Source organism: Bufo bufo, chromosome 8 (assembly GCF_905171765.1).
Source record: "Bufo bufo chromosome 8, aBufBuf1.1, whole genome shotgun sequence".
Taxonomy (NCBI): Eukaryota; Metazoa; Chordata; class Amphibia; order Anura; family Bufonidae; genus Bufo; species Bufo bufo.
Window position 1 is genome coordinate 60,487,334 of NC_053396.1, and position 26,626 is coordinate 60,513,959.

The 26,626-nt window shown below is 44.4% G+C and overlaps 1 protein-coding gene across 3 annotated transcripts in view; it reads left to right on the forward strand.

Moving 5' to 3' along the window:
* Window positions 1-26,626, forward strand: part of LOC120977724 — a 660,911-nt gene that overhangs the window by 274,426 nt on the left and 359,859 nt on the right. Inside the window, exons 3-4 of one of the 3 annotated variants that reach the window (XM_040405797.1) lie at window positions 22,865-24,487; window positions 24,605-24,704. The exons of the other annotated variants lie outside the window; for them this stretch is intronic. Coding sequence (XP_040261731.1) covers window positions 22,865-24,487; window positions 24,605-24,704 — 1,723 coding nt within the window. The remainder of the gene's footprint in view (window positions 1-22,864; window positions 24,488-24,604; window positions 24,705-26,626) is intronic. 3 annotated transcript variants of the gene reach the window in all.

A 26,626-nucleotide genomic window follows, 5' to 3' on the forward strand; every position in this document is an offset into this window, starting at 1 on the left:
ACAATGAAGCTCTGCAGAGCTAATAGACGGCTTATTAAATGATAAAACTAATGAGTAAAAAAGCCCAATATCTAATATTTAATTGCAACTATATAAGGAGAGTTGAAGAAAAGCTGCAGGGGAAGGTGACAATGAAGTTCTATAGGGCTATTGTATGGCTTACCTGGGAACTCCTTCTAATGTGTGCTGCTGCTGTATCTGGCGTCGCTCACCATGTGTCTGGGAGCGCGCGCTTCTAAAGGTTAAGGGGGCGGGGACTGAGTCAGTGACGTCACGGGGGAAGCCTCTCTGGGCGGCGCTGTTCGGCTGGTGCGCTGGAGGCCGGGGGGATCCTCCTGCTGCAGTGCTGTTATGCCGAACGAGCGCTCAGGCTGGTGCTCCGGGGGTAGCGCAAGTAGGACACGGCAGATCAAAGGGGGTGGATCAGGCTGATGTGCTGATATCATATTGGCGATGTGTGTATATGTTTTGAAAGCTGGTGCAGCGCAGCTGATTGTAGGGGAGGGGGGAGGGCTGGGGAAATGAGGTGAGACTGGATGACACAAATATAAATAAAATAGAATTTAAAATAAATTGATAGATATAAGGATAAACTAGAATAAGGATGAAAAATGAAAAGAAAGGAAAAAGAAATAGAAAAAAATAATGATTGAATGAATATACATAAAATGGGATATGTATAAATATATATACACATGATATGAAAGCAGATACAATTGTAAATAAAATAAATGTAAACATATATATATATATATATATATACACACACACATACATATACATACATATACACATATATAAAAAAAAATATATAGAAAATATAAAAATAAATAAAAAAGTAATAATAAATATAATTAGAAATAATAAAAAAAAAAATATATATATATAAAAATAAAATACATACATAAATAATATAGAAATAAATAAAAATAAAAATAAAAGATGGTGGAGCTGATGAGGAATAACTGCGTAAATTGGGAGATTAGAAGCAGTTGGTTTCTAAAGATTCATTTAGACCATATGGTTCGATGGTTTGGAGTTTGAAAATCCAATACATTTCTTTTCTCCTTCGTTTTTGGTAACGGTTCCCATCGGTAGTTGGGATTGCTTCAATGGGTAGCAAGGTGAGTTCCCCTGGGTCTTTATTGTGTACCTGAAAGAAGTGCCTGGAAACTCCGTGTTTGAGGAAGCCGTTTGTGATGTTCCAGCGATGTTTGTTCATCCTCTCTCTTAGGGCTCATTCAGACGGCCGTATGCTGTCCGCAAAAATACTGAATGCTATCCGTTTTTTTGCGGATCCGCAAAAAAACGGATCTGCAAAAAAACGGATAGCATTCAGTATTTTTGCGGACCCATAGACTTCAATGGGGCCATGTCCTGATTTTCACGGACAAGTATAGGACATGTTTCATTTTTTTTGCGGATCCGCAAAAAAACGGATAGCATTCAGTATTTTTGCGGACAGCATACGGCCGTCTGAATGAGCCCTTAGGGTGAGGGTGGTGCGGCCAATGTATTGCAGTCCACACGTGCACTCCAATAGATAGATGACAAATGTTGAAGAGCAATTCAAAAAGTGTTTTATTTTGAAGTTTTCTCCTGTTACATTACTGGAGAACTTCGTAATTCGGGTTGAAATGTTGAGGCAGCACTTACATCTGCCATGTCCGCATTTGTAGCTGCCAAGCACCTTGGGAAATAGGCTCAAAATAGGAGGGGGGTCTTTCTTTAGAGAGCGCAAACGGCTGGGGGCAATAAGGTTCTTAATGGTTTGTGCTCTTCTGAACGTTATATGTGGCTCCGGTTGTATGTGTTTTATTAGGAACGGATCTGCTCGTAATATCTGCCAATATTTCTTAAATATGTTTCTCAGAATATTATGATTGGTGTTAAATGTGGTTATGAAGGAGGTTTTATACTTCTTGGTGATGTCTGGATCACTTTTTTTCTTTACTGGTTGTTTACTTCCTGATGGTAGGCAGTCTTCCTGAGTATATTCTTGTGCCTGCCGTTGTGCTGCCTTAACGACAGCACCTGGGTATCCTTTATTATAAAATCTTTTTTCAATAACCTTGCTTTGTCTTTTGAAATCTTCGTCCTTTGTGCAGTTCCGGCGAATGCGCTTAAACTGGCTGAAGGGGATGTTGTTTTTCCACTTTTTGTAGTGGGCGCTCCGGTAGTCCAAATAGCTGTTGCTGTCTACTTTTTTAAAAAAGGTCTTAGTTTCAATGGTGTTATTTGTGGTGGAAAGGACTAAGTCCGGGTATTCGATAGATCCCATGGAGTAGTTGGCTGTAAAGGCGAGGTTGAAATTGTTGTTATTCAGATGAGCGGTGAAGTCATTGACCTCATCTAGGCTGCCATCCCAGATTAGTAGTAGATCATCAATGTAGCGTTTATAGAAAACTATTTTGTTTTTCCATGGGTGTTTATTGTAAATGAGTTGCTCCTCGAAAATCCCCATATATAGATTCGCGAAACTAGGCGCGAATCGCGTCCCCATTGCGGTCCCCCTTGTTTGCTTGTAGATTTTGTTATCAAAAGTGAAGATGTTATGGTTCAAAATAAAATCAATGCCGTCCAGAATGAGTTGTCCTTGTGAAGCCGGAAGGTTCACATCTTGTTGTAGGAAGTGTCGTATAGCATCTATCCCTTTTGTATGTGGGATGTTGGAATATAGTGAGGCCACATCGAGTGTGGCCCAGATGTAGGATTTCTTCCAATTTACCTTGTTAAGGAGGGTGATTAGGGTGGCGGAGTCCTTGAGGTATGATGGTAACTGGACCACATATTTCTGTAAGAAAATATCAATATAATGGGATAAATTACATGTTAATGAGGAAATTCCAGAGATAATAGGTCTCCCTGGTGGGTTATTGATTGATTTGTGCACTTTGGGTAAGTGGTAGAATAATGCTAAGTTAGGATGATCTATGGTAATGTATTCTTTCTCCTTTTTGCTTATTATTTTCTGGGATTCAGCTGTTTCCAGGAGGGTCAATAGTTTTCTGATATCATCTTTTAGGGGGTTTTCAGGCAGGATCTGGTAGTATTCTTTATCACCTAGGATTTTGTGTGCTTCCGCCAGATAGTCAACACGGTCTTGGATCACGATGCCGCCTCCCTTATCGGCATTTCTGATAACGATGGAATGGTTATCCATAAGTTCTTTGAGGGCAGTTTTTTCCTTTTTGTTTAGGTTGTTCGGGACTTTCAAATCCTTATTAATGGCTCTGAGATCCTTTGTCACAAGGGCGGAAAAAGTTTCAATATGGCTCCCCCTATGATATATTGGATTGAAGGTGGACTTGGGTTTTAGTCCTGTATTGATGACTTGCGTGGTCTCATCAGATGGAGTGATATTAGTGGTTGGTAGTTCAGGGATCTTTGGTTTTAGGGTCTGTATTTCGAAATGCCTTGCCAGTGTTAGTTTCCGGATGTAGGCATTGAGGTCGACGAAAAGGTCAAATTCGTTAAACTTACCACTAGGACAGAATGATAGTCCTTTTTGTAGGAGACTCGTTTCGGCTTCATTCAATTTGTGTGAGGAAAGATTGAAGATTCTCACTGATGTTTCATCTTGTTTCTTTTGGGGCTCAAACGGTTCGTGTTCTGTTTTTTGGAGGTCCCGGATCTCCTTTCTTTTTGTTGTTGATGATCTTCCTCCTCGTTGTCCTCTTCTAGGTCTATTTGTCTTTTTGTTCCTCTGTTCGGGACTGGCCTGAAGAAATCTGTTATCATCGTGGTCCCTGAAGGATGCCGCAAGGCATATGTTGCTTCCGGGGTCAGGGCCCCGGGGAGGGGTAAAAAAGACAAATAGTGATTGGTTGAATCAGCGAGGTCCTGATTACTGGTGTGATGGACAGTAATTATAGAATCGTTCAGCTGATGGTTAGAGGGTTCGGTGGTGACCAGGATGGTGTTGTTATGGGTAGTGATTAGAGAATCTTCAGACAGAGCTGAATGGTTTTGGATTTGGATCGCATGTTTGGAATTGGGTGATGTGCTGTTAGAGGTTAGCGGGGCACTGGGGGTAGGGGGTGGGGACGCACTGATTGGGGGAGAACAGAAGGTGGTGGGTGGAAATTGTAGACGATTGTTGGATAAGTGGTGTAAATCCAGGGGAGACGTAGGACCGCAGTCATAGGGAACTGGCCATTTGACAGAAGGTTTGGGACCTGGGTCCAAAGGAACTTTTACTGTATGGTTCTGAATGGTGAGAGGGGTGGGGTGTTTGGGTTCATGATGACTGGTCTGGCTGGGGGGTAAGGAGTGGGAAAAATGGATGGGGGCAGATTGTAGGGACGGTAACTTGGGAGGGGTGTAGGCCCTTCCGGCGGTGTTGTTGAGTTTGTTTTGTATGAGTGGTTTGGATCTAGAGCTATTGTGAAACGTATTCCTTTGGTAGCGTTTTGTGGTGGGATGTTGGTTGTGGCGTCTAAACGATGGGTAAGGTGGGTGATTTTAAAAATGAGTGGCCTCTGGTTGCCTGGTTGACTGTTGGTGTTGGCGGGAGGGGCCGCTGGTGGTACTGCTTGTTGTAGATGTTAGCGGTGTTGTGCCTTGATGGTTATGTGGATTGGGCAAGGATAGATTGTCCGCTCCGTCTAGCCAATATTTTACATTGTTGGTGCGGAAATCAGTCCTATCGCGTTCAAGTTTGGTGAATTTGATTTCTATTATTTCTTTCTCATATAGAAGTACTCTGGTGGTGATTAACCGGTCGTACTTAGTAAAGTCTATATGAGTTGCATGTTGGGTTAGATTAGCTACTTTGTCATCAATCTGTGTTTTCAATGTATCACATGAGTTTTTTCCTTTTGGTCAAAAGCATAATGAGCATACCACGTGCACATTTCAGTAAATATTTGTCCCATTCATTAGAAAAAGCAGGGTCGTTTGCAAAACTGCTTTTGAACCTCAGTCTGAGACCTCTGGGGACCAGGTTCTCTTTAAGGTAAATTTCGAGAAGTAACCAGTCCATGTGATGTTGGATCTCCTCCTTTAGTGATTTTTCCAAACTGAAGAATAGATGGAGTAGATCTCTGCTTTCAATCTTTGACGATGTTTCTGTTGAAGTCTCCTCGGACTGTAGGGGTACATATGTTGCACCGTTGTTTGTCCAGACGGATATCAGTTTAGTCCGTTGTTGGATTCTCTTGGAGCAGTAATCCATGATGAAGGTCAAAGTATGGTATGACAGGAATATGTCGAGTGAAACCTAGAGCCGCCGTACACCCAGGCCAGCAATGCTTGGCCTCAGTCCTGACTCAGTCAGGAATATACAGCAGTTATGGCAAAAGAGAAAAGGGAGAGGCGCTCATAGGGTGGTAAGCGATGATACGCAGATAACGTGATGAATAAAATGTGCTCACCTTTGGGTGTTGTGCATGTGTAAACGCACAACAGGTTTAGACACACAATAGGTTGGGAGGGTGAGGGAGGTCCGTGCTGCCGGTACCCGTTCAGTCCCTTTGGATGGAGTTGCCAAAAACTCCTAGTGATTGTTAGGGTTGAGAAGAGTGATTTGTGTCCGAAAACACACAATAGGGTACCTCTTTGGCGCACAGGAACGACCACAGTGTCAGGTTTTTAGGTAAAGATACTATTTATTGTTCAGTTGACAACGCGTTTCGGAGTTTATAACTCCTTTTTCAAGTCTAAAGTGAAACAGCAAAGAAATAAAAAAGGGGGAAAAAAATGCCGAAGGTAAAGGAAATAGCAAAAAATCCACAGAAAAGGCCCCCACACAGTTGGGGGGAGGATATATATATATATAGAAAAATACACATATATACAGTGGGATGCGAAAGTTTGGGCAACCTTGTTAATCGTCATGATTTTCCTGTATAAATCGTTGGTTGTTACGATAAAAAATGTCATTTAAATATATCATATAGGAGACACGCACAGTGATATTTGAGAAGTAAAATGAAGTTTATTGTATTTCCAGAAAGTGTGCTATAATTGTTTAAACAAAATTAGGCAGGTGCATAAATTTGGGCACCACAAAAAAGAAATGAAATCAATATTTAGTAGATCCTCCTTTTGCAGAAATTACAGCCTCTAAACGCTTCCTGTAGGTTCCAATGAGAGTCTGGATTCTGGTTGAAGGTTTTTTGGACCATTCCTCTTTACAAAACATCTTTAGTCCATTCAGGTTTGATGGCTTCCGAGCATGGACAGCTCTCTTTAAGTCACACCACAGATTTTCAATTATATTCAGGTCTGGGGACTGAGATGGCCATTCCAGAACGTTGTACTTGTTCCTCTGCATAAATGCCTTAGTGGATTGTGAGCAGTGTTTAGGGTCGTTGTCTTGTTGAAAGATCCAGTCCCGGCGCAGCTTCAGCTTTGTCACTGATTCCTGGACATTGGTCTCCAGAATCTGCTGATACTGAGTGGAATCCATGCATCCCTCAACTTTGACAAGATTCCCAGTCCCTGCACTGGCCACACAGCCCCACAGCATGATGGAACCACCACCATATTTTACTGTAGGTAGAAGGTGTTTTTCTTGGAATGCTATGCTCTTTTTCCTCCATGCATAACGCCCCTTGTTATGGCCAAATAACTCAATTTTAGTTTCATCAGTCCACAGCACCTTATTCCAAAATGAAGCTGGCTTGTCCAAATCTGCTTTAGCCCACCTCAAGCGGCACGTTTTCTGCTGTGGGCGGAGAAAAGGCTTCCTCTGCATCACTCTCGCATACAGCATCTCCTTGTGTAAAGTGCGCCGAATGGTTGAACGATGCACAGTGACTCCATCTGCAGCAAGATGATGTTGTAGGTCTTTGGTGCTGGTCTGTGGGTTGGCTCTGACTGTTCTCACCATTCGTCACTTCTCTCTATCTGAGATTTTTCTTGGTCTGCCCCTTCGAGCCTTAACTTGAACTGAGCCTGTGGTCTTCCATTTCCTCAATATGTTCCTAACTGTGGAAACAGACAGCTGAAATCTCTGAGACAGCTTTCTGTATCCTTCCCCTAAACCATGATGGTGAACAATCTTTGTCTTCAGGTCATTTGAGAGTTGTTTTGAGACCCCCATGTTGCTACTCTTCAGAGAAAATTAAAAGAGTAGGGAAACTTACAATTGACCCCCTTAAATACTCTTTCTCATAATTGGATTCACCTGTGTATGTAGGTCAGGGGTCACTGAGCTTACCAAGCCAATTTGAGTTCCAATAATTAGTTCTAAAGGTTTTGGAGTCAATAAAATGACAACAGTGCCCAAATTTATGCACCTGCCTAATTTTGTTTAAACAATTATAGGACACTTTCTGTAAATCCAATAAACTTCATTTCACTTCTCAAATATCACTGTGTGTGTCTCCTATATGATATATTTAACTGACATTTTTTATCGTAACAACCAACGATTTATACAGGAAAATCATGACGATTAACAAGGTTGCCCAAACTTTCGCATCCCACTGTATATGCGCATAAAATTCAGTTATGGTGAATAAATCAATTGATTAAAATAACAGCATATAAAAAGATATATATATGTATAAAAAGTATTGTAACGGATCCGCTTCCGTTAATGGACGCTTCCTAGCTTGCGCCGAGGACCACAAGCACCGCACTGGACACCACAACCACTGCAGACTCCACAACCGCCGTAGCTTAACTGGAGCCGCGCCGTCTTCCTTCAACCCTGAATGAACCTCCAGCATTCAGGACCGTGTGGGAAAGATCTCTCCTCCAGGGAATATGCAGAGCATAGCAATCCCCAGTGTGACACAGCAATTCCCTCCAATAACGAGACGAGGCTGCGTTTTGAAGGGTTAAAACAGGAACACACTGTACTTCACGTACAGCCTCTTTTATTCACAAACCAAAAACATAGTACTGCCCACAGGGGTTTGAAATACAACCAATCAATATATTACAACACATCCCCACAAAATCCTCCCCTCTGTCCGTGATAGAATTACCTCACACTGGGTTGATGCAATCACCACAGACAGACGAATACACAATATCCTCTGTCCTGGAGACAACCGAGAAGTAATTCAATTATCTCTCAGGACAAAGGACATCGCCAATACACACAGAGAGACAACAGGACAGGAATCCCCACCTAAACACACAAAATCCTCTCTTCTGTCTGTGATATAATTATGGATTAACATAACTATCACAGACAGTAAAAATACAGTTTTTAAACATACACTGTAACTTGAAAACCATACATTCCATCTCCATAAAAATTACATATTTAAACTCAGCTTACATCAAACATAAACACTTCCAAAAATCACACAAATCCCTCCAGCGGATCAAAAGTTTAGTGGAAGTCCTTTATGACCGACCACAAGCACAATTTCCTGCCCAAAACAGTTCCATAGATTCTTTAGTATACACCGCTGACCGCGTTCGGTCCTAAGAACAGTCCAGACATGCGGCATAGTTCTGTTCTTGAAGGGTAATATGTCCCGGGGCCATAGTCGTAGGGCAGGAGGCTAGCCATAAGTCCTCTACAATGCCCAGTGACAAATGGTAGTTTGTCACAAGTATATTACACGTTGTATTTCATACATTCTGGATGGTTGCTGGGTCTAGTGCTAACCCAAACATGAACGCGAAAAAAGTTTATAACCACTTCTATTGTCAGGGGCTTGATGTACTCTAATCTGTCCAAATTAGACGCTGTTTGAGTAAAGTGTATACACACATATATATATATATACATACATACATAAATACACACACATATATATATACACACACGTGCACACATGTATATACGCACAGGGATGGTGTGAGAGATGTATAGTGTTAGGCCATAATATACAGTGTACATTGGTAATACACTGATGTAGTGGGACGTGGTGCTTATGTGGTGTGATATGGCGGCATAAAATGGAGTCTGATGGATAGATGTCAGTATTATTAGAATAGTGATGTTGGTTGGTTATAAATGATCCTTTTATTTTTATTGGGGAACAGGAGGGAAGTATAAGGTTTACCTTGGGGGCGCCAACAGCAAGGGGCAACAGGCAGAAGGTGGCCGGGTGGCTGCAGGAGGAGGAAGTGCTGTTTCACTTTAGACTTGAAAAAGGAGTTATAAACTCCGAAACGCGTTGTCAACTGAACAATAAATAGTATCTTTACCTAAAAACCTGACACTGTGGTCGTTCCTGTGCGCCAAGGAGGTACCCTATTGTGTGTTTTTCGGACACAAATCACTCTTCTCAACCCTAATCTGCACAAGGGATGGACAGGTCCTGTGGGATCCATGCCTGGTTCATTTTTATGAACGTCAGCTTGTCCACATTGGCTGTAGACAGGCGGCTGCGTTTGTCTGTAATGACGCCCCCTGCCATGCTGAATACACGTTCAGACAAAACGCTGGCCGCCGGGCAGGCCAGCACCTCCAAGGCATAAAAGGCTAGCTCTGGCCACGTGGACAATTTGGAGACCCAGAAGTTGAATGGGGTCGAACCATCAGTCAGTACGTGGAGGGGTGTGCACAGGTACTGTTCCACCATGTTATTGAAATGTTGCCTCCTGCTAACACGTTCCGTATCAGGTGGTGGTGCAGTTAGCTGTGGCGTGGTGACAAAACTTTTCCACATCTCTGCCATGCTAACCCTGCCCTCAGAGGAGCTGGCCGTGACACAGCTGCGTTGGCGACCTCTTGCTCCTCCTCTGCCTTCGCCTTGGGCTTCCACTTGTTCCCCTGTGACATTTGGAAATGCTCTCAGTAGCGCGTCTACCAACATGCGCTTGTACTCGCGCATTTTACTATCATGCTCCAGTGCATGAAGTAAGGTGGGCACATTGTCTTTGTACCGTGGATCCAGCAGGGTGACAACCCAGTAGTCCGCACACGTTAAAATGTGGGCAACTCTGCTGTCGTTGCGCAGGCACTGCAGCATGTAGTCGCTCATGTGTGCCAGGCTGCCCAGAGGTAAGGACAAGCTGTCTTCTGTGGGAGGCGTATCGTCATCGTCCTGTGTTTCCCCCCAGCCACGCACCAGTGATGGGCCCGAGCTGCATTGGGTGCCAGCCCGCTGTGAACCTGCTTCATCCTCATCCTCCTCCACCTCCTCCTCATCCTCGTCCTCCTCGTCCTCCAGTAGTGGGCCCTGTCTGGCCACATTTGTACCTGGCCTCTTCTGTTGCAAAAAACCTCCCTCTGAGTCACTTCGAAGAGACTGGCCTGAAAGTGCTAAAAATGACCCCTCGGGGGGCGTGGCCTGGCGATGGCGGTGTGAGGACGCACGGGTGTGGAGCTCCCGCCGCAGGTCTGAGAAGCCAGGAGCTACTTACCTTCAGATGCTCCTAAACCAGCTCATATGGTGCGCACACGCAAAGGGTCATTAGCGAGGGATCCCTCATCGAGATCTTCTGAAGAAAAAAGCGGGCTGCGGAAGTATTTTACCGTGGAGACGAAGGGAAACAAAACAGGCCGCAACCCAAATGCAGCTCCCTCCACGCCGGTGCACCGGAGTAACGCCTCGGATACAGAGGTACCGCTGAGCCTGCAGGGGTCTCAAAATCGGGCCCAGGGCCGTTCCACGGTCAGCCGCTCTCCCGACCCGCTTCAGACCAAGCAAGTTCAACTGTGTGACGGCGCCACGAGGCAGACGCCATCTTGTGACGAGGCCTCATCTACCCGGCATTGCCACGCTTCAACACAGTCATCTGGTGTAGTGGAGATGGCGGAGGGTGGGACCCCAAATGAAAGCTGGGACATAAAGGAGTATATTAAACTCCTACCTACTAAGCAAGAAATGGAGAAATATGTGGAGCGATTAGAGAACTCATACAAGCAGGAGTTATCTATGATCAAATCTAATGTGAGAGCTGTTGAAGAGAAACTAGAGGAAGTGGCGTCCATGCACGATCATACAGCTGCTCAGGTGGATGAGCTTATGATTCAAGGTGAAGTTAGAGATCGTCACATTGGTCATCTATACCGTCTTCACGATGATATCGAGAACCGTAACAGACGGAACAACATCAGAGTAAGAGGTCTCCCTGAGGCTACTAAGACGGAGGACTTGATACCCACATTACAAGGCCTGTTCAGCAACATCTTGGGAGAGCCTATCACTGACCGGTTGGAAATGGACAGGGCACACAGAGCTTTGGCCCCCGTCAGTTCAGACCCCTCTAGGCCTAGAGACGTGATCTGCCGCCTACACTTCTATGCAGTGAAAGAGGCTATAATGAAGAAGGCGCGTAACCTTTCTACAATTGATTTTGATGGAGCTACGCTTACGATTCTTCAAGATTTATCCCGGAACACCTTGGCCCAGAGGAGGGCACTAAAGCCGTTACTGGACCTCTTGAGGTCTAAGGATATTCCTTACTCTTGGGGGTTCCCATTTCAGTTAGTGGTCCGCAAAAATGGTCACCGTGTAGAGCTGCGGGATCCTGATGATCTAGATATGTTCCTGTCTGCACTTAATTTACCACCGATACATCTACGTGACTGGCAGGTCATTCCGGCTCTACCATCTCGGTCCTCAAGTGGGCATCATAGAAGAGCGGTCTCAGAGAAGACACATCCTCAGCATCCAGCGGGATCGCAAACATGAGACTGAGTCGTATAAGTATTTAGCTCTTTTGATATTTCAGGGACAGCCTCAGAAACAAGTGTTTATTTGGGGGGACTGAAAATGCATATGTCCAGCATTAATATTTTTCACTTCTTTCCCTCTGATTATATTATTCTCATGCTTAGGGTTAACTTTTTTATAGTTTGTTTAAGCTTACAGAATTGGTTCATGGAGAGCTTAGTGATACAGAAATGTTTACTAGATATTGTGAGCTGTATGTGCTTGCTTTCATGTTCACCTTTTAGTTGTGGCTCTGGGCTCCTCAGCCCTGTGGCGGCTTCCTTGGTCCGTCATTGGAAGTCCGTCCCCTACTGTAACTCTCGTTCTATCTGTTATAGATCGAGACGGTCCCTATACTTGAGATAGTTACCTGATTTTGTAACTCACCCTTGTTTGTCCCTTTTCCTTTTTCTTTCTTCTTCTCTTTCTTTTACCTCCCGGTCGGGATAGTTGGCGTTTGTCAGACCTCCTCAGGACGCAGAATTTTCTTGGGGTGGTCTGTGTGAACCCCCAACTACCCTCTTCCACCTCCCTTATATATACAGCCTACAAGGTATAGTCTGTGTCTATCATCATGGTGGGACCGCCTAGAGTGAAATTGGCCTCTCTAAATGTTAGAGGTTTCAACGTCCCAGAAAAGCGCTCAGGGGTTTTGTATGGCATGCACAGAGAGAGGGTACAAATCCTGTTGTTGCAGGAAACGCATTTCAAAAGGGAGCAAATCCCAAAGATTATGTCTAAACACTATACTTATTGGGCCCACAGCACTAACCCGGTCTCTAAGTCTAAAGGTGTTTCAATTGCTCTTCATAAATCATTGTCTTATACCTTTCTAGAGTCACAATTGGATCCACTGGGCCGGTTCCTGTTCCTGAAGATTCAAGTCCATGGGAGAGTGTACACCATTGGGAATCTCTACCTGCCAAACACCAGACAGAGTAGAGCTCTATCAGGTATTCTCACTAAGTTAGATGCTTTTGCTGAGGGATTGGTGCTGCTGGGGGGTGACTTTAATATGATCATGGAGCCCGCTTTGGACTCCTCTTCAGGCAGGACTTCGGTTCCCTGGTCTAAAATCACCAGAACTAAACATCTGCTACATGCTAGACAGCTAGTTGATGTTTGGAGGATACTTCATCCTAAGGATAAGGATTTCACTTACTTTTCCCCGGCGCACCAGTCCTACAGCAGAATAGATAGATTCCTGATATCCCATCATGCGCTTTCCTTTTCTCCTAACTCACACATAGGTACTACACTTTGGTCAGATCATGCACCAATATTCATGTCTCTAGAATTACCAGACCTAGTAGTTAAAGAATGGACATGGAGGCTAAATGAGTCTCTTTTGAGGGATAGTGTATGTAAAGCTGATCTGGAGTTAACGATTAGACAATTCATTGAAAACCACTCACTAGATGATACGGCCCTCCCCCTACAGTGGGAAGCATTGAAGTGTGTGTTGCGGGGCGTTTTGGTGAGCCATGGTGCTAGACTTAAAAGAGAAAAGGGGACGAAGATTCGACAACTCTTAAGACAAATAGCTGACTTAGATCAATCGCATAAGCAATCATTGGATCCACACGTTCTTTCTGAGCTGACGTCGACCAGAGACCAACTTAAAGTGTTGCTATCTGCCTCTAGCTATTTATTTGCACACTCCAACAAACCTGGGAAAGCGTTAGCACGCTATATACATCCTAGACAACAAGCTAGCTTTATTCCAAACATATTAGATGCTAAGGGTACTCTGGTGCATCATCCCAGACAAATAGCCGAAACATTCAAGGAGTACTACGAGGGCCTATACAATGTCCGGGGACAATATGGGGACATGCCTGCAGAGGCGCGTGCTGAACGTATAAATACATATATAGAGGAGACGGCTCTCCCCACGATACCCATAGAAAAGGGAGCAGAAATTGAGGAGGATTTCTCAGAACAGGAGATGGGAGATGTCTTGAAGTCATTAAAGGTGGGTAAGAGTCCTGGTCCAGACGGTTTTACTGCACCCTTTTTTAAGGACTTTAAGGAGCTACTATTGCCTTTTCTTTTAAGAGTTTTCAATAGTATATCTCCTTCCTGTCCCTTCCCTAGACAGTCCCTGGAGGCTCATATAGTTGTAATTCCGAAGCCTAATAAAGATCCAAAGATTTGTACTAATTACCGGCCCATATCTCTGATCAACTGCGACATTAAAATTTATTCTAAACTCTTGGCGAATCGTCTTAATATAATTCTCCCTAGTGTTATCCACGGCGACCAAGTAGGGTTTGTTCCCGGTAGGGAAGCCAGGGATAATACTATCCGGACGATTAACCTTATTTCTGGGGCTAAAAATGGGAAGGTTCCTCTCTGTTTATTTTCAGTCGACGCTGAAAAAGCGTTTGACAGAGTCAGTTGGGATTTTATGTTCGCATCGTTGAAGCAGATTGGTTTAGGCCCTACGGTAATAGGGAAAATTGGTGCCTTATACACGATCCCCACTGCCAGAGTGAGAACCAATGGTATATTAGCCTCCTCTTTCTGTATAAAAAACGGGACTCGACAAGGATGTCCGCTCTCTCCCTTGCTGTATGTGATCACTATGGAACACCTGGCTAATGCGTTGCGAGCTAACCCAGATGTTACGGGCATACAGTTGGGGAGCGCGCACCATAAGCTGGCATTATATGCCGACAACCTCCTTATGTATGTTTCAAATCCTCATATCACTGTCCCATCTATCCTACGTGAATTTCATAGGTTCGGCCTCCTGAGCAACTTCAAAGTGAATCCTACCAAAAGCGAAATGCTCAATATCTCTCTTCCAACGGAGGTAGCATCCCAAACTCAAAGCAACTTTCCCTTTTCATGGCAGGATGTTAGTATAACATACTTGGGCTTACAGATCCCGAATCAGCTCCATCTACTCTATCCTCTTAATTACCTACCCTTACAGAAGAAGGTGCTGGAGGATATGCGGAGATTCTCTCTGAAGCACATCTCATGGTTTGGCAGGCTTGGGGTTGTTAAGATGGATGTTCTCCCGAGATTTTTGTATCTCTTTCAAACCATCCCGATAAACGTACCGGGGGGATATTTTGCGGTTATTCAGAAAGCTATTAGACGGTTTATTTGGAATGCAGGCAGATCTAGGATAAGTTCTAAGGTGTTAACTAAACATAGGGATAAGGGAGGGTTAGGCCTACCAGACCTTAAGGTATATCATGCATCAGCGTTAGTGATGAGGATCATAAACTGGTCAGGTAGAGATTCCACGAAACTCTGGATTAGGATGGAGAGGGAGATCTCCCCACTAGATTTGTCAGTGGCGCCATGGCTTACCAACCGCCCAGCTCAAGAGAATTGGCCTTTTCTGGTGAGACATTCCCTGGCCTGCTGGGATCATTGGGCCTCAAAGTTTCAGATATCGCATAAAAAAGGTCCCATGACCCCAATTATGAGTAACCCTGATTTCATGGCAGGGGAAAAGACATCCAATTTCCTAATTTGGCATAAATCCCAATACCCGAAGATTCGTGACGTTATGACACAACAACGCTTGCGGGATTATGGGTCCCTAGTATCTGGTGATAGGCAGAATGGCTCCACATGGCTTGCATATGCTCAGATAAAGTCTTTCATACACAGCTTATTTGATCATAGGTCATACCCTGACATGACGCCTTTTGATAATATCTACGTGAAACCTGGTGACCATTACAAGCTAATCTCACAGTTGTATGGGATACTAATGGATAGTAGTAATCCTGATTTAGCCCCATTTTTTGGACGGTGGGAATCTGATCTACAGCTATCCTTATCAAAGGGGGATGTCCTGAAGGTGTGTACACTCTCTCATGGATTGTCTCTAGCTGCGCATGCAAAGGAGAAAAATTTCAAGATTTTATCTAGATGGTATTATTGTGCCGTGACTCTAAGTAAGATGTTCCCAAGTGTCTCTAACTTATGCTGGAGATGCAACTTGGCGGTGGGTTCAATGCTGCATATATGGTGGGAGTGTCCAATAATAAAGAAATTCTGGGACCAGGTATTTCTCATTTGCAACAAATTCACAGGTAAAACGGTTCCCAATTCCCCTAAGATTGCTCTACTATCGCTTATTCCTGGCTCTATAGCTAGTATTAAGAAGAATCCGATAAGGTTTTTTCTGATAGCAGCGCGTATGTTTATTCCGCGCCAATGGAAAAAGACGGAGGCTCCCTCTCTCTGTGCATGGGCGTCCGAGATCAGATGTTTGTTACGAATGGAAGAACTTACGTCGATTTCACAGGGTACTGAGAGTATTTTTTATTGTAAATGGAACGCTTTGATGGATTTTGTCCATTCTCCTGATTTCTCAAGGCTAATAGGGGAACTTAGCAACATAGAGGAGAGGTAGTGACATGGGGTATAATAGTTCTATTGCCTGTATCTAGCATTGTATTCCTTGATGTTAACCGCTTGATAGTTTACACAGCGCATATAGACTTTCTTTTCCTTTTGGACATACGAACATGTATGTTCCCCTTTTCTCTCCCCCCTTTTTTTTTTTTTTTGTTGTTTCTTTCCTTTTCTTTTCTTTCTTTTCTTTTAGCATGGGTTTGTACTGGGAGATAGTTCATCTTTAACTGGTACCAGTATAGCATCTCCCTTGATTTGTGTAGGGTCTATGAGGGTGAGAAACAAGACCACCAATCTGCTATATGATAAGAAAATGGCAAAGTATCTGAGTATGTTATTATTGCTTTTTAATACTTTGTAAGTATCGATACCATTTGTTATTACTGATTGTTATTGACAATATGGATCCTGCGTGATCCTTTACTACTATTCTATAATAGTGTCATTTATTGCTTATGTACTTTTTGTTTGAAATTGACACTATAAAAATAATAAAGTGAAGTAAACATAAAAATGACCCCTCTTCCTCCTCCTCCTCCTGGGCCACCTCCTCTTCCATCATCGCCCTAAGTGTTTTCTCAAGGAGACATAGAAGTGGTATTGTAACGCTGATAACGGCGTCATCGCCACTGGCCATGTTGGTGGAGTACTCGAAACAGCGCAACAGGGCACACAGGTCTCGCATGGAGGCCCAGTCATTGGTGGTGAAGTTGTGCTGTTCCGCAGTGCGACTGACCCGTGCGTGCTGCAGCTGAAACTCCACTATGGCCTGCTGTTGCTCGCACAGTCTGTCCAGCATGTGCAAGGTGGAGTTCCACCTGGTGGGCACGTCGCATATGAGGCGGTGAGCGGGAAGGCCGAAGTTACGCTGTAGCGCAGACAGGCGAGCAGCGGCAGGATGTGAACGCCGGAAGCGCGAACAGACGGCCCGCACTTTATGCAGCAGCTCTGACATGTCGGGGTAGTTGTGAATGAACTTCTGCACCACCAACTTCAGCACATGCGCCAGGCAAGGGATGTGCGTCAAACCGGCTAGTCCCAGAGCTGCAACGAGATTTCGCCCATTATCGCACACCACCAGGCCGGGCTTGAGGCTCACCGGCAGCAACCACTCGTCGGTCTGTTGTTCTATACCCCCCCACAACTCCTGTGCGGTATGGGGCCTGTCCTCCAAACATATGAGTTTCAGAACGGCCTGCTGACGTTTACCCCGGGCTGTGCTGAAGTTGGTGGTGAAGGTGTGTGGCTGACTGGATGATCAGGTGGAAGAAGAGGAGGAGGAAGCTGAGTAGGAGGAGGAGGAGACAGGAGGCAAAGAATGTTGCCCTGCGATCCTTGGCGGCGGAAGGACGTGCGCCAAACAGCTCTCCGCCTGGGGCCCAGCCGCCACTACATTTACCCAGTGTGCAGTTAGGGAGATATAGCGTCCCTGGCCGTGCTTACTGGTCCACGTATCTGTGGTTAGGTGGACCTTGCCACAGATGGCGTTGCGCAGTGCACACTTGATTTTATTGGATACTTGGTTGTGCAGGGAAGGCACGGCTCTCTTAGAGAAGTAGTGCCGGCTGGGAACAACATACTGTGGGACAGCAAGCGACATGAGCTGTTTGAAGCTGTCTGTGTCCACCAGCCTAAATGACAGCATTTCATAGGCCAGTAGTTTAGAAATGCTGGCATTCAGGGCCAGGGATCGAGGGTGGCTAGGTGGGAATTTACGCTTTCTCTCAAATGTTTGTGAGATGGAGAGCTGAACGCTGCCGTGTGACATGGTTGAGATGCTTGGTGACGCAGGTGGTGGTGTTGGTGGTACATCCCATGTTTGCTGGGCGGCAGGTGCCAACGTTCCTCCAGAGGCGGAGGAAGAGGCCGAGGCGGCGGCAGCAGCAGAAGAGGCCGAGGCGGCAGCAGCAGAAGAGGTAGCAGGGGGAGCCTGAGTGACTTCCTTGTTTTTAAGGTGTTTAGTCCACTGCAGTTCATGCTTTGCATGCAGGTGCCTGGTCATGCAGGTTGTGCTAAGGTTCAGAACGTTAATGCCTCGCTTCAGGCTCTGATGGCACAGCGTGCAAACCACTCGGGTCTTGTCGTCAGCACATTGTTTGAAGAAGTGCCATGCCAGGGAACTCCTTGAAGCTGCCTTTGGGGTGCTCGGTCCCAGATGGCGGCGGTCAGTAGCAGGCGGAGTCTCTTGGCGGCGGGTGTTCTGCTTTTGCCCACTGCTCCCTCTTTGTCTTTTGCTACGCTGTTGGCTCGGTCTCACCACTGCCTCTTCCTCCGAACTGTGAAAGTCAGTGGCACGACCTTCATTCCATGTGGGGTCTAGGACCTCATCGTCCCCTGAATCGTCTTCCACCCAGTCTTGATCCCTGACCTCCTGTTCAGTCTGCACACTGCAGAAAGACGCAGCAGTTGACACCTGTGTTTCGTCATCGTCAGAGACGTGCTGAGGTGGTATTCCCATGTCCTCATCATCAAGAAACATAAGTGGTTGTGCGTTAGTGCATTCTATCTCTTCCACCCCTGGGGAAGGGCTAGGTGGATGCCCTTGGGAAACCCTGCCAGCAGAGTCTTCAAACAGCATAAGAGACTGCTGCATAACTTGAGGCTCAGACAGTTTCCCTGATATGCATGGGGGTGATGTGACAGACTGATGGGCTTGGTTTTCATGCGCCATCTGTGCGCTTTCTGCAGAAGACTGGGTGGGAGATAATGTGAACTTGCTGGATGCACTGTCGGCCACCCAATTGACTAATGCATGTACCTGCTCAGGCCTTACCATCCTTAGAACGGCATTGGGCCCCGCCAAATATGGCTGTAAATTCTGGCGGCTACTGGGACCTGAGGTAGTTGGTACACTAGGACGTGTGGCTGTGGCAGAACGGCCACGTCCTCTCCCAGCACCAGAGGGTCCACTAACACCTCCACGACCATGTCCGCGTCCCTTACTAGATGTTTTCCTCATTGTTACCGTTCACTACAATAAGAAAAATATTATTCGGGCCAATGTATTGAATTCAAATTCATTCCTTTTTTTACAGACACCAAACACTATCTGGCTATCTATTTAGGTACCGTATTACACTAATACAGGCACACCAGTAATGACAGATTTAGCTGAATATAAATTTGAGGCCTATTATTTAGGCGCTGGGTGACAGGTATACGTTTACGGACAGAATTAGACTTGGATCTGCACTGTAGCGTGTGTGTGAAGTTCTTGAGAATTACCCTATCAGCACCTTGAATCTAATATACCCTTTTAGGGATAGATTTAAAGTAGGCCTGATACAGCAGAAACCACTAATTTTGAGAATTGCAAATTTGGGAATTGTTTTTCAACCCAGAACAAAAACTGTGCTTTGACGGGCACTTAATAACTTGACCAGTTAAAACAGTAATGACAGATTTGGATGAATATAAATGTGAGGCCTATTTTTTAGGCGCTGGGTGACAGGCTCAACTTGCCCCTGATGTAGTATATGGCCAAAAAATAATCACACTATTGATGGTTAAATGCACTTGATGAAAGCTTGACCCTGATGTAGGATATAGCAAAAAATAATCACACTATTGATGGTTAAATTCACTTGGGTGACAAGGTCAGCTTGCCCCTGATGTAGTATATGGCCAAAAAATGATCACACTATTGATGGTTAAATGCACTTGATGAAAGCTTGACCCTGATGTAGGATGTAGCAAAAAATAACCACACTATTGATGGTTAAATGGACTTGGTGGCAGCTTGTGCTGGCGCACCACAAGCCACAAAATGGCCGCCGATCACCCCAGAAAAAAGTGACTGAAAAACGCTCTGGGCAGCCTAAAAACAGTGAGCAATTGAATAGCAGCAGTTCAATGATCCACAGCTGTAGATCGATCACTGAATGAAGTCTTTTGGAGGAGTTAATCTGCCTAATCTCGCCCTAACGTCGCAGCTGCAACCTCTCCCTACGCTTGTATCAGCAGAGTGACGTGCAGCGCTACGTGACCCAAGCTTATATAGAGGCTGGGTCACATGCTGCACTGGCCAATCACAGCCATGCCAATAGTAGGCAAGGCTGTGATGGCCTCTTGGGCCAAGTAGTATGAAGCTTGTTGATTGGCTGCTTTGCAGCCTTTCAAAAAGCGCAGAGAAAGCGCCGAACACCGAACTCTTACCCGGACTTTTATGAAAATGTTCGGGTTCGGGTCCGTGTCACGGACACCCCAAAATTCGGTACAAACCCGAACTATACAGTTCGGGTTCGCTCATCCCTACTGCCGACACATTCTATGTTTCTATGTTAGTATGTATGACATTAGAGGAGGCACAGCAAATTCTTTAACATTGTTAAAGTTACTTTTCAATATTGACCAGTGTTTCTTGATCACCCCTGCTATCTGGTAAATACTTTCTGTGTATGTCAAAATAAATGGCACCCTATCCGCAACCTGCTTATTGGTTACCTCAGAGTGACCAAACCCCAATATGTCTAGATGTCTCCGGACCAATTTTTTGGGGTAACCTCTACGGGTAAATTTGTCGGACATCTCTGACAGTCTACGTTCACACAATTTTGGATCCCTTACAATTCGCTGGACACGGAGAAACTGACTGCGTGGCAGCGATTTGATCATAGAGCGTGGATGACAGCTCTCATATCTCAACAATTTATTACAATCAGTATATATATTGTGCAGTAAAGATGCAGGGCTTACAATAATGTAAGAAGACATTTCCTGGGTAATACTACTTACACTTTGGTATTGGGAAAATAGATACAGTGAGGAGGGGGAGCAAGCAGTGGTGTCAGCAGCAGTAAACCAGGGCTCTCTACAAATGCTCCCATAAGGTGGTGGAGGAGGGGGAGCCAGCAGTGGTGTCAGCAGCAGTAGACCAGGGCTCTCTACAAATGCTCACATAAGGTGGGGGAGGAGGAGAGGCGAGCAGTGGTGTCAGCAGCAGTAGACCACGGCTCTCTACAAATGCTCCCATAAGGTGGGGGAGGAGGAGAGGCGAGCAGTGGTGTCAGCAGCAGTAGACCACGGCTCTCTACAAATGCTCCCATAAGGTGGGGGAGGAGGGGGAGCGAGCAGTGGTGTCAGCAGCAGTAGACCAGGGCTCTCTACAAATGCTCACATAAGGTGGGGGAGGAGGGGGAGCGAGCAGTGGTGTCAGCAGCAGTAGACCAGGGCTCTCTACAAATGCTCACATAAGGTGGGGGAGGAGGGGGAGCGAGCAGTAGTGTCAGCAGCAGTAGACCACGGCTCTCTACAAATGCTCCCATAAGGTGGGGGAGAAGGGGGAGCCAGCAGTGGTGTCAGCAGCAGTAGACCAGGGCTCTCTACAAATGCTCCCATAAGGTGGGGGAGGAGGGGGAGCCAGCAGTGGTGTCAGCAGCAGTAGACCAGGGCTCTCTACAAATGCTCACATAAGGTGGGGGAGAAGGGGGAGCCAGCAGTAGTGTCAGCAGCAGTAGACCAGGGCTCTCTACAAATGCTCACATAAGGTGGGGGAGGAGGGGGAGCGAGCAGTGATGTCAGCAGCAGTAGACCAGAGCTCTCTACAAAGGCTCCCATAAGGTGGGGGAGCGAGCAGTGGTGTCAGCAGCAGTAGACCAGGGCTCTCTACAAATGCTCACATAAGGTGGGGGAGGAGGGGGGGGGCGAGCAGTGGTGTCAGCAGCAGTAGACCAGGGCTCTCTACAAATGCTCACATAAGGTGGGGGAGGAGGGGGAGCGAGCAGTGATGTCAGCAGCAGTAGACCAGAGCTCTCTACAAAGGCTCCCATAAGGTGGGGGAGGAGGGGGAGCCAGCAGTGGTGTCAGCAGCAGTAGACCAGGGCTCTCGACAAATGCTCACATAAGGTGGGGGAGGAGCTTCTTATACATTAACACATTCCCAGCAGCCTGCTTTGCTGACTGCCAGCATCTCTCCTCCTGCAGAGCAGTAGTCTAATGAAGCACTATGTAAAGGACTGGGCTGGAACCTGCTGCTCCTAGAATGAAACTATATTCTCCTGCTCTGGGGAGTGATGTCAGAGCTCTGGCGGTGACTCTTTCAGAGGAGTCGGCTGTTTACATGGAGTGCACACTCCCATTACACAGTTAATTTTATATTTTTTTTAATTAGTCATAATTAGAAGTTGTAATATTTCACTGCAATATATAGTTTTATAAAAAAAAAATGGTGACAGTGTCTCTTTAAAAGGGGACAGCAGTATTTTATATGAATTTGAGTTTCTTATAAAGAAAATTTACAAAAGACACTTTTGGTTTGTTGTGAAGTATATCGCTGTATAGAAAAAATAGTTGACCAACATTATGGAAACACACAAGCCTCTCAATAAATCCAATCTTTTGATACATAATAAATACATTAAATGTAAGGGGGTGATCATATAGGGGACATCTTGGCCTTGACTATATACTGGATTTCTTAAGGTCGACCAGTCTTTTCTTCATCCTTCTAGAACCCATCTTTAAGTCAACCCTAATAGTAAAATCTTTCTTATTGTTCCACAGTGTTCCTTTCATACTTCACAATGATATGAATCTTTATAGGAGCTATTGCAGCAGTAGCTGTAGAAACCAGCAAGCCATCCAGCCGCTTCTATGAAATTGTGCTTTTCATACAGAAAAACTCACAAGCAATTAATGTAACAAAAAGGAGACATCATTATTTCTAAACCACAAGCATGAATTTAGTATGCACTGTAATGGATTGTATGCAGCCATACACATAAGAATTATAGTAATCATGAAATATATGTAAATGCATGTAAGATATCAAGAGTTACTGTCTCCATAAATGGATGTATATGACTTGAATGGCTTTTGGGTTTGTGTGGTTAAAACATCAAGATATTTCAGTCATAGGTAATAAGTCTTCTAATGTGCCTTTTTTATTATGCCTTTTCTTTTAGGAATTCTGAAACAATTCAGTCCTGATCCTCTGGTTCTAACATTATGCATGACTGTGTCAGCACTGTGGAGCAATTCTGGCATTTTACAACTCTTAGTAGATAACAGGATTGTTTCAGCTTCAGAGTTTTGTGAAGCAATATTTCCTGGCTTGCTTGCCATTTCCTGTGCCTTTCTCATAATAGGATGTGTTGGGACACTTCAGAAAAAAGGGCCCCTATCCCTTATGGCCTTTGCATTAGGTCTTGCTAACATCCATGTGCTGGCCATGTGCCATGATGCCACACTTGGTCCTTCAGGTATTGGGTGTAACTTTATGATTGTTACAACTATCAGTCTGTATCTTGTGGCATTGAGATTTTGGAATATCTTTAAAAGAAAAACTGTCCAGCAGGTTGAGAATTGTGTCCATTCGAAAAACTATTTATCAAGAAATCATCTTATTGTGACAGGAGTTATGGCTAATATGGTGTCATCAGGTGTAGGCTGTGGAAAGCTTGTTGGAATGACTAGTAATCTGTTCCTAGGCCAAGCCCATTGGATGTTCACATCAGCAATGTACCAACTCATAGTCTCTGTTGCCTCATTTTGTGCATCAGACATATTAAATGCAGCATTCTTCAGCTTTCTGTCCATCCTAAAATTTGCAGAGGGATATTCATTTTTAAATCAGCCAAACCTATTAAATGACCGATTGCTTCCTCTCCCATTCATGGTTGCGTTTGCAGTCCTTTTTGGAATTTTGGCTTGCATAATGTCTGTGAAAAATGTATACTTTGGCCTATATGCATTACTCTTTGCTGCTTACTGTGCTTCTCTAACCCTTCCAAGTGGAATTAACCATACTGCACCACAAGTGATTAATTTAATTATCTTTATAGCTTCAGCAGTCTACATGTTTCTAAGACTTTATTTATCAAAGGCAGAATTCAAAACTTCCCAAAGACATGGTCTAATGGAAATAATGAATTCCTGCCTTCAGTTTCTTAAGATAAAGCGAAGAAAATTCCTCTTCTGTTTGTATCCTGACTCCTTTAGATTTAAAGAGGTGGAAGCTATTGGCCATGCATTTAACACTCTTGCAGTCTTTTCTATCATATATATAACAGAAGCTAGCTTCATTTTGGTCATTGTGGTTGGAATTATGGTTGTCATAGCTGGCTTACTATCGGCGTCTGCTGGTAAAACCCTTGAGAGTAGTGCCTTGATCTTTTATGGAATTTGGTGGATAACCTTTGGAATTGTGAGAATTTTGTGTTTAAATGTGTCAGTGAAGGAGTTTTATGTAGCACTGGGGATAATATGCTTTCTTGTATTACATGGCTTTATCACCATATGTATGATCATGCTAAACAAAGTTTGGTTCATAAATTCCTTAACTTTTGAGATTTTGCTCATAATGATTCTATTGCAATCTCTTGCTATTCTAAGTTGGGAATACACTGTTGCTTTCGGTGTACTCTTTGGTGTTATAAGCTTCTACTGCTTTCTGGCGTCCATGCTTAATGGGACTGTGGAGACACCTCATCTTCCTTGGGGTGAACCTTTCCTAAAGAATCCACTAATGAAGCACATGCTGTACACCCTTCCTGCAAAGAAAATCTCATCAATTCAGAAAATAGTAGGTAAGTGCTTTGTTACTATAAAAGGTGATGATTCCACTTTAATGATATACATTATTGACTAGGATTAAAATATCCAATTTAGCATGGCAGTCAATCAATGTATTTAATGTGTTTCAGAAATCATGAGCAAAGGAGGTATTTGTGTTATTCCTGCAGATGAGGGTTATGTTATTGCATCTGCTTGCCAATTCCCAGACTCTGTGCAGAAAATCTCCAAGTAAGTACAATATAATGTCCAGCTTTGTTTCCTATCAATATCATTTTAGTTTTACAGTAAATGGTGAAGAGCAGTAGAAATGGTCAATGTATTCCTTATAAGGTAAAAGAAGAAACACATTTATTATAGCTAAATCGTATAAACGAAGAAGCATCTACATTTGATGTTGTCAGTGTCTGTTACACTCTGTTCACACTGCTTCTGCTAGTCTCTATTGTGTTATGTTTCAGGTAACAGCAAATGTAGAGTCTACAAAACTATTCTTGCAGTAATAAAAAAGACAGATCCCCAATAAAGTTATTTCAGCATTTTTCTTTCAAAACAGATCTGGCATAGTTGTGATAGCTCTAGTAAGAACAGAAGTCACTTTTCACTGAGTATTCAATTACCCCTTAATTTCACATTTTTGTTCCCTGTACTGCCTTTTTTTACCTGTGCTTAAAATAGGGTTGCTAGGCATGGTCCGTCTATCTGTTGAAGGACGGAGCACGCAGTGTGCAAGGTCACATTACTGACAGCCAGGGACTGTAAGTAAATGATTAAAGCCAGGTCCTCCCCAGCAGCTGATAACAGTGCCTGGGCTGTGTGCACTTCTCCCTGTCCCTGCGCTTGGCAGACGCTCCCTCACTCAGCAGAGCTGGAGAATGCAGAGTGGAAGCAGCGCACAACAGGGAAGGGAGATCTGCCGTCTGCTCAGTGTATAAATGAAAGCAACATGTGGTAAGAGGACCCCTTTGTGCTGTAGGAGATTAACCCTTTATTTAACCCTATTGTCACTGGCTAGTGAGGGCAGGCGGGATTAGCCGCATCAGCGGCCATCTTAACTGAATAGTGAAATTGCAGTTTTATGCAGACTGCTTGCTAAGGGCTGAATCTTATTAAATATGGGGTAAGTCAGTCTAATAGTAACTAATTCTGGAATATCATGTTATTAGTAACTACATATATGAAAATTGAAATTAGGGTCTAAATGTGACAGTTATCCTTTAAATACATAATGGTCTTAGCCAGTTTAACGTTTCATCTTTGTTGACCCGCGAGGGGTTTGCTGACATCAACGTTGTGGATCGAGTGGCCCATGGCGGCGGTGGGGTTATGGTATAGGAATGTGTATGTTGTGGACAACGAACACAGGTGTATTTTATTGATGGCATTTTCAATGCACAGAGATACCGTGAAGAGATCCTGAGGCCCATTGTTGTGCCATTCATCCACGACCATCACCTCATGTTGCACCATGATAATGCACGGCCCCATATTGCAAGGATTTGTACATAATTCCTGGAAGCTGAAAACATCCCAGTTCTTGCATGGCCAGCATACTCACCGGACATGTCACCCATTGAGCATGTTTGGGATGCTCTTGATCGGCGTATACGACAGCGTGTTCCAGTTCCTGCCGATATTCTGCAGCTATTGAAGAGGAGTGGACCAACATTCCACAGGCCACATTTAACAACCTGATCAACTCTATGTGACGGAGATGTGTTGCACTGTGTGAGGCAAATGGTGGCCACACCAGATACTGACTGGTTTTCTGACACCCCCCCCCCCTCCCTAGTAAGGCAAAACTGTGCACATTTCAAAATGGCTTTTTATTGTGGGCAGTCTATGGCACACCTGTTCAATATTCATGCTGTCTAATCAGCACCTTGATATGCCACACCTGTGAGGTGGGATAGATTATCTCGGCAAAGGAGAAGTGCTCACTAACACTGATTTAGACAGATTTGTGAGCAATATTTGAGAGTAATGGGTCTTTAGTGTATGTAGAAAATGTTTCAGATCGTTGAGTTCAGCTCATGGTGTTGCGTTTATATTTTTGTTCAGTGTGTGTGTGTGTGTATATACACTGCTCAAAAAAATAAAGGGAACACAAAAATAACACATCCTAGATCTGAGTTAATTAAATATTCTTCTGA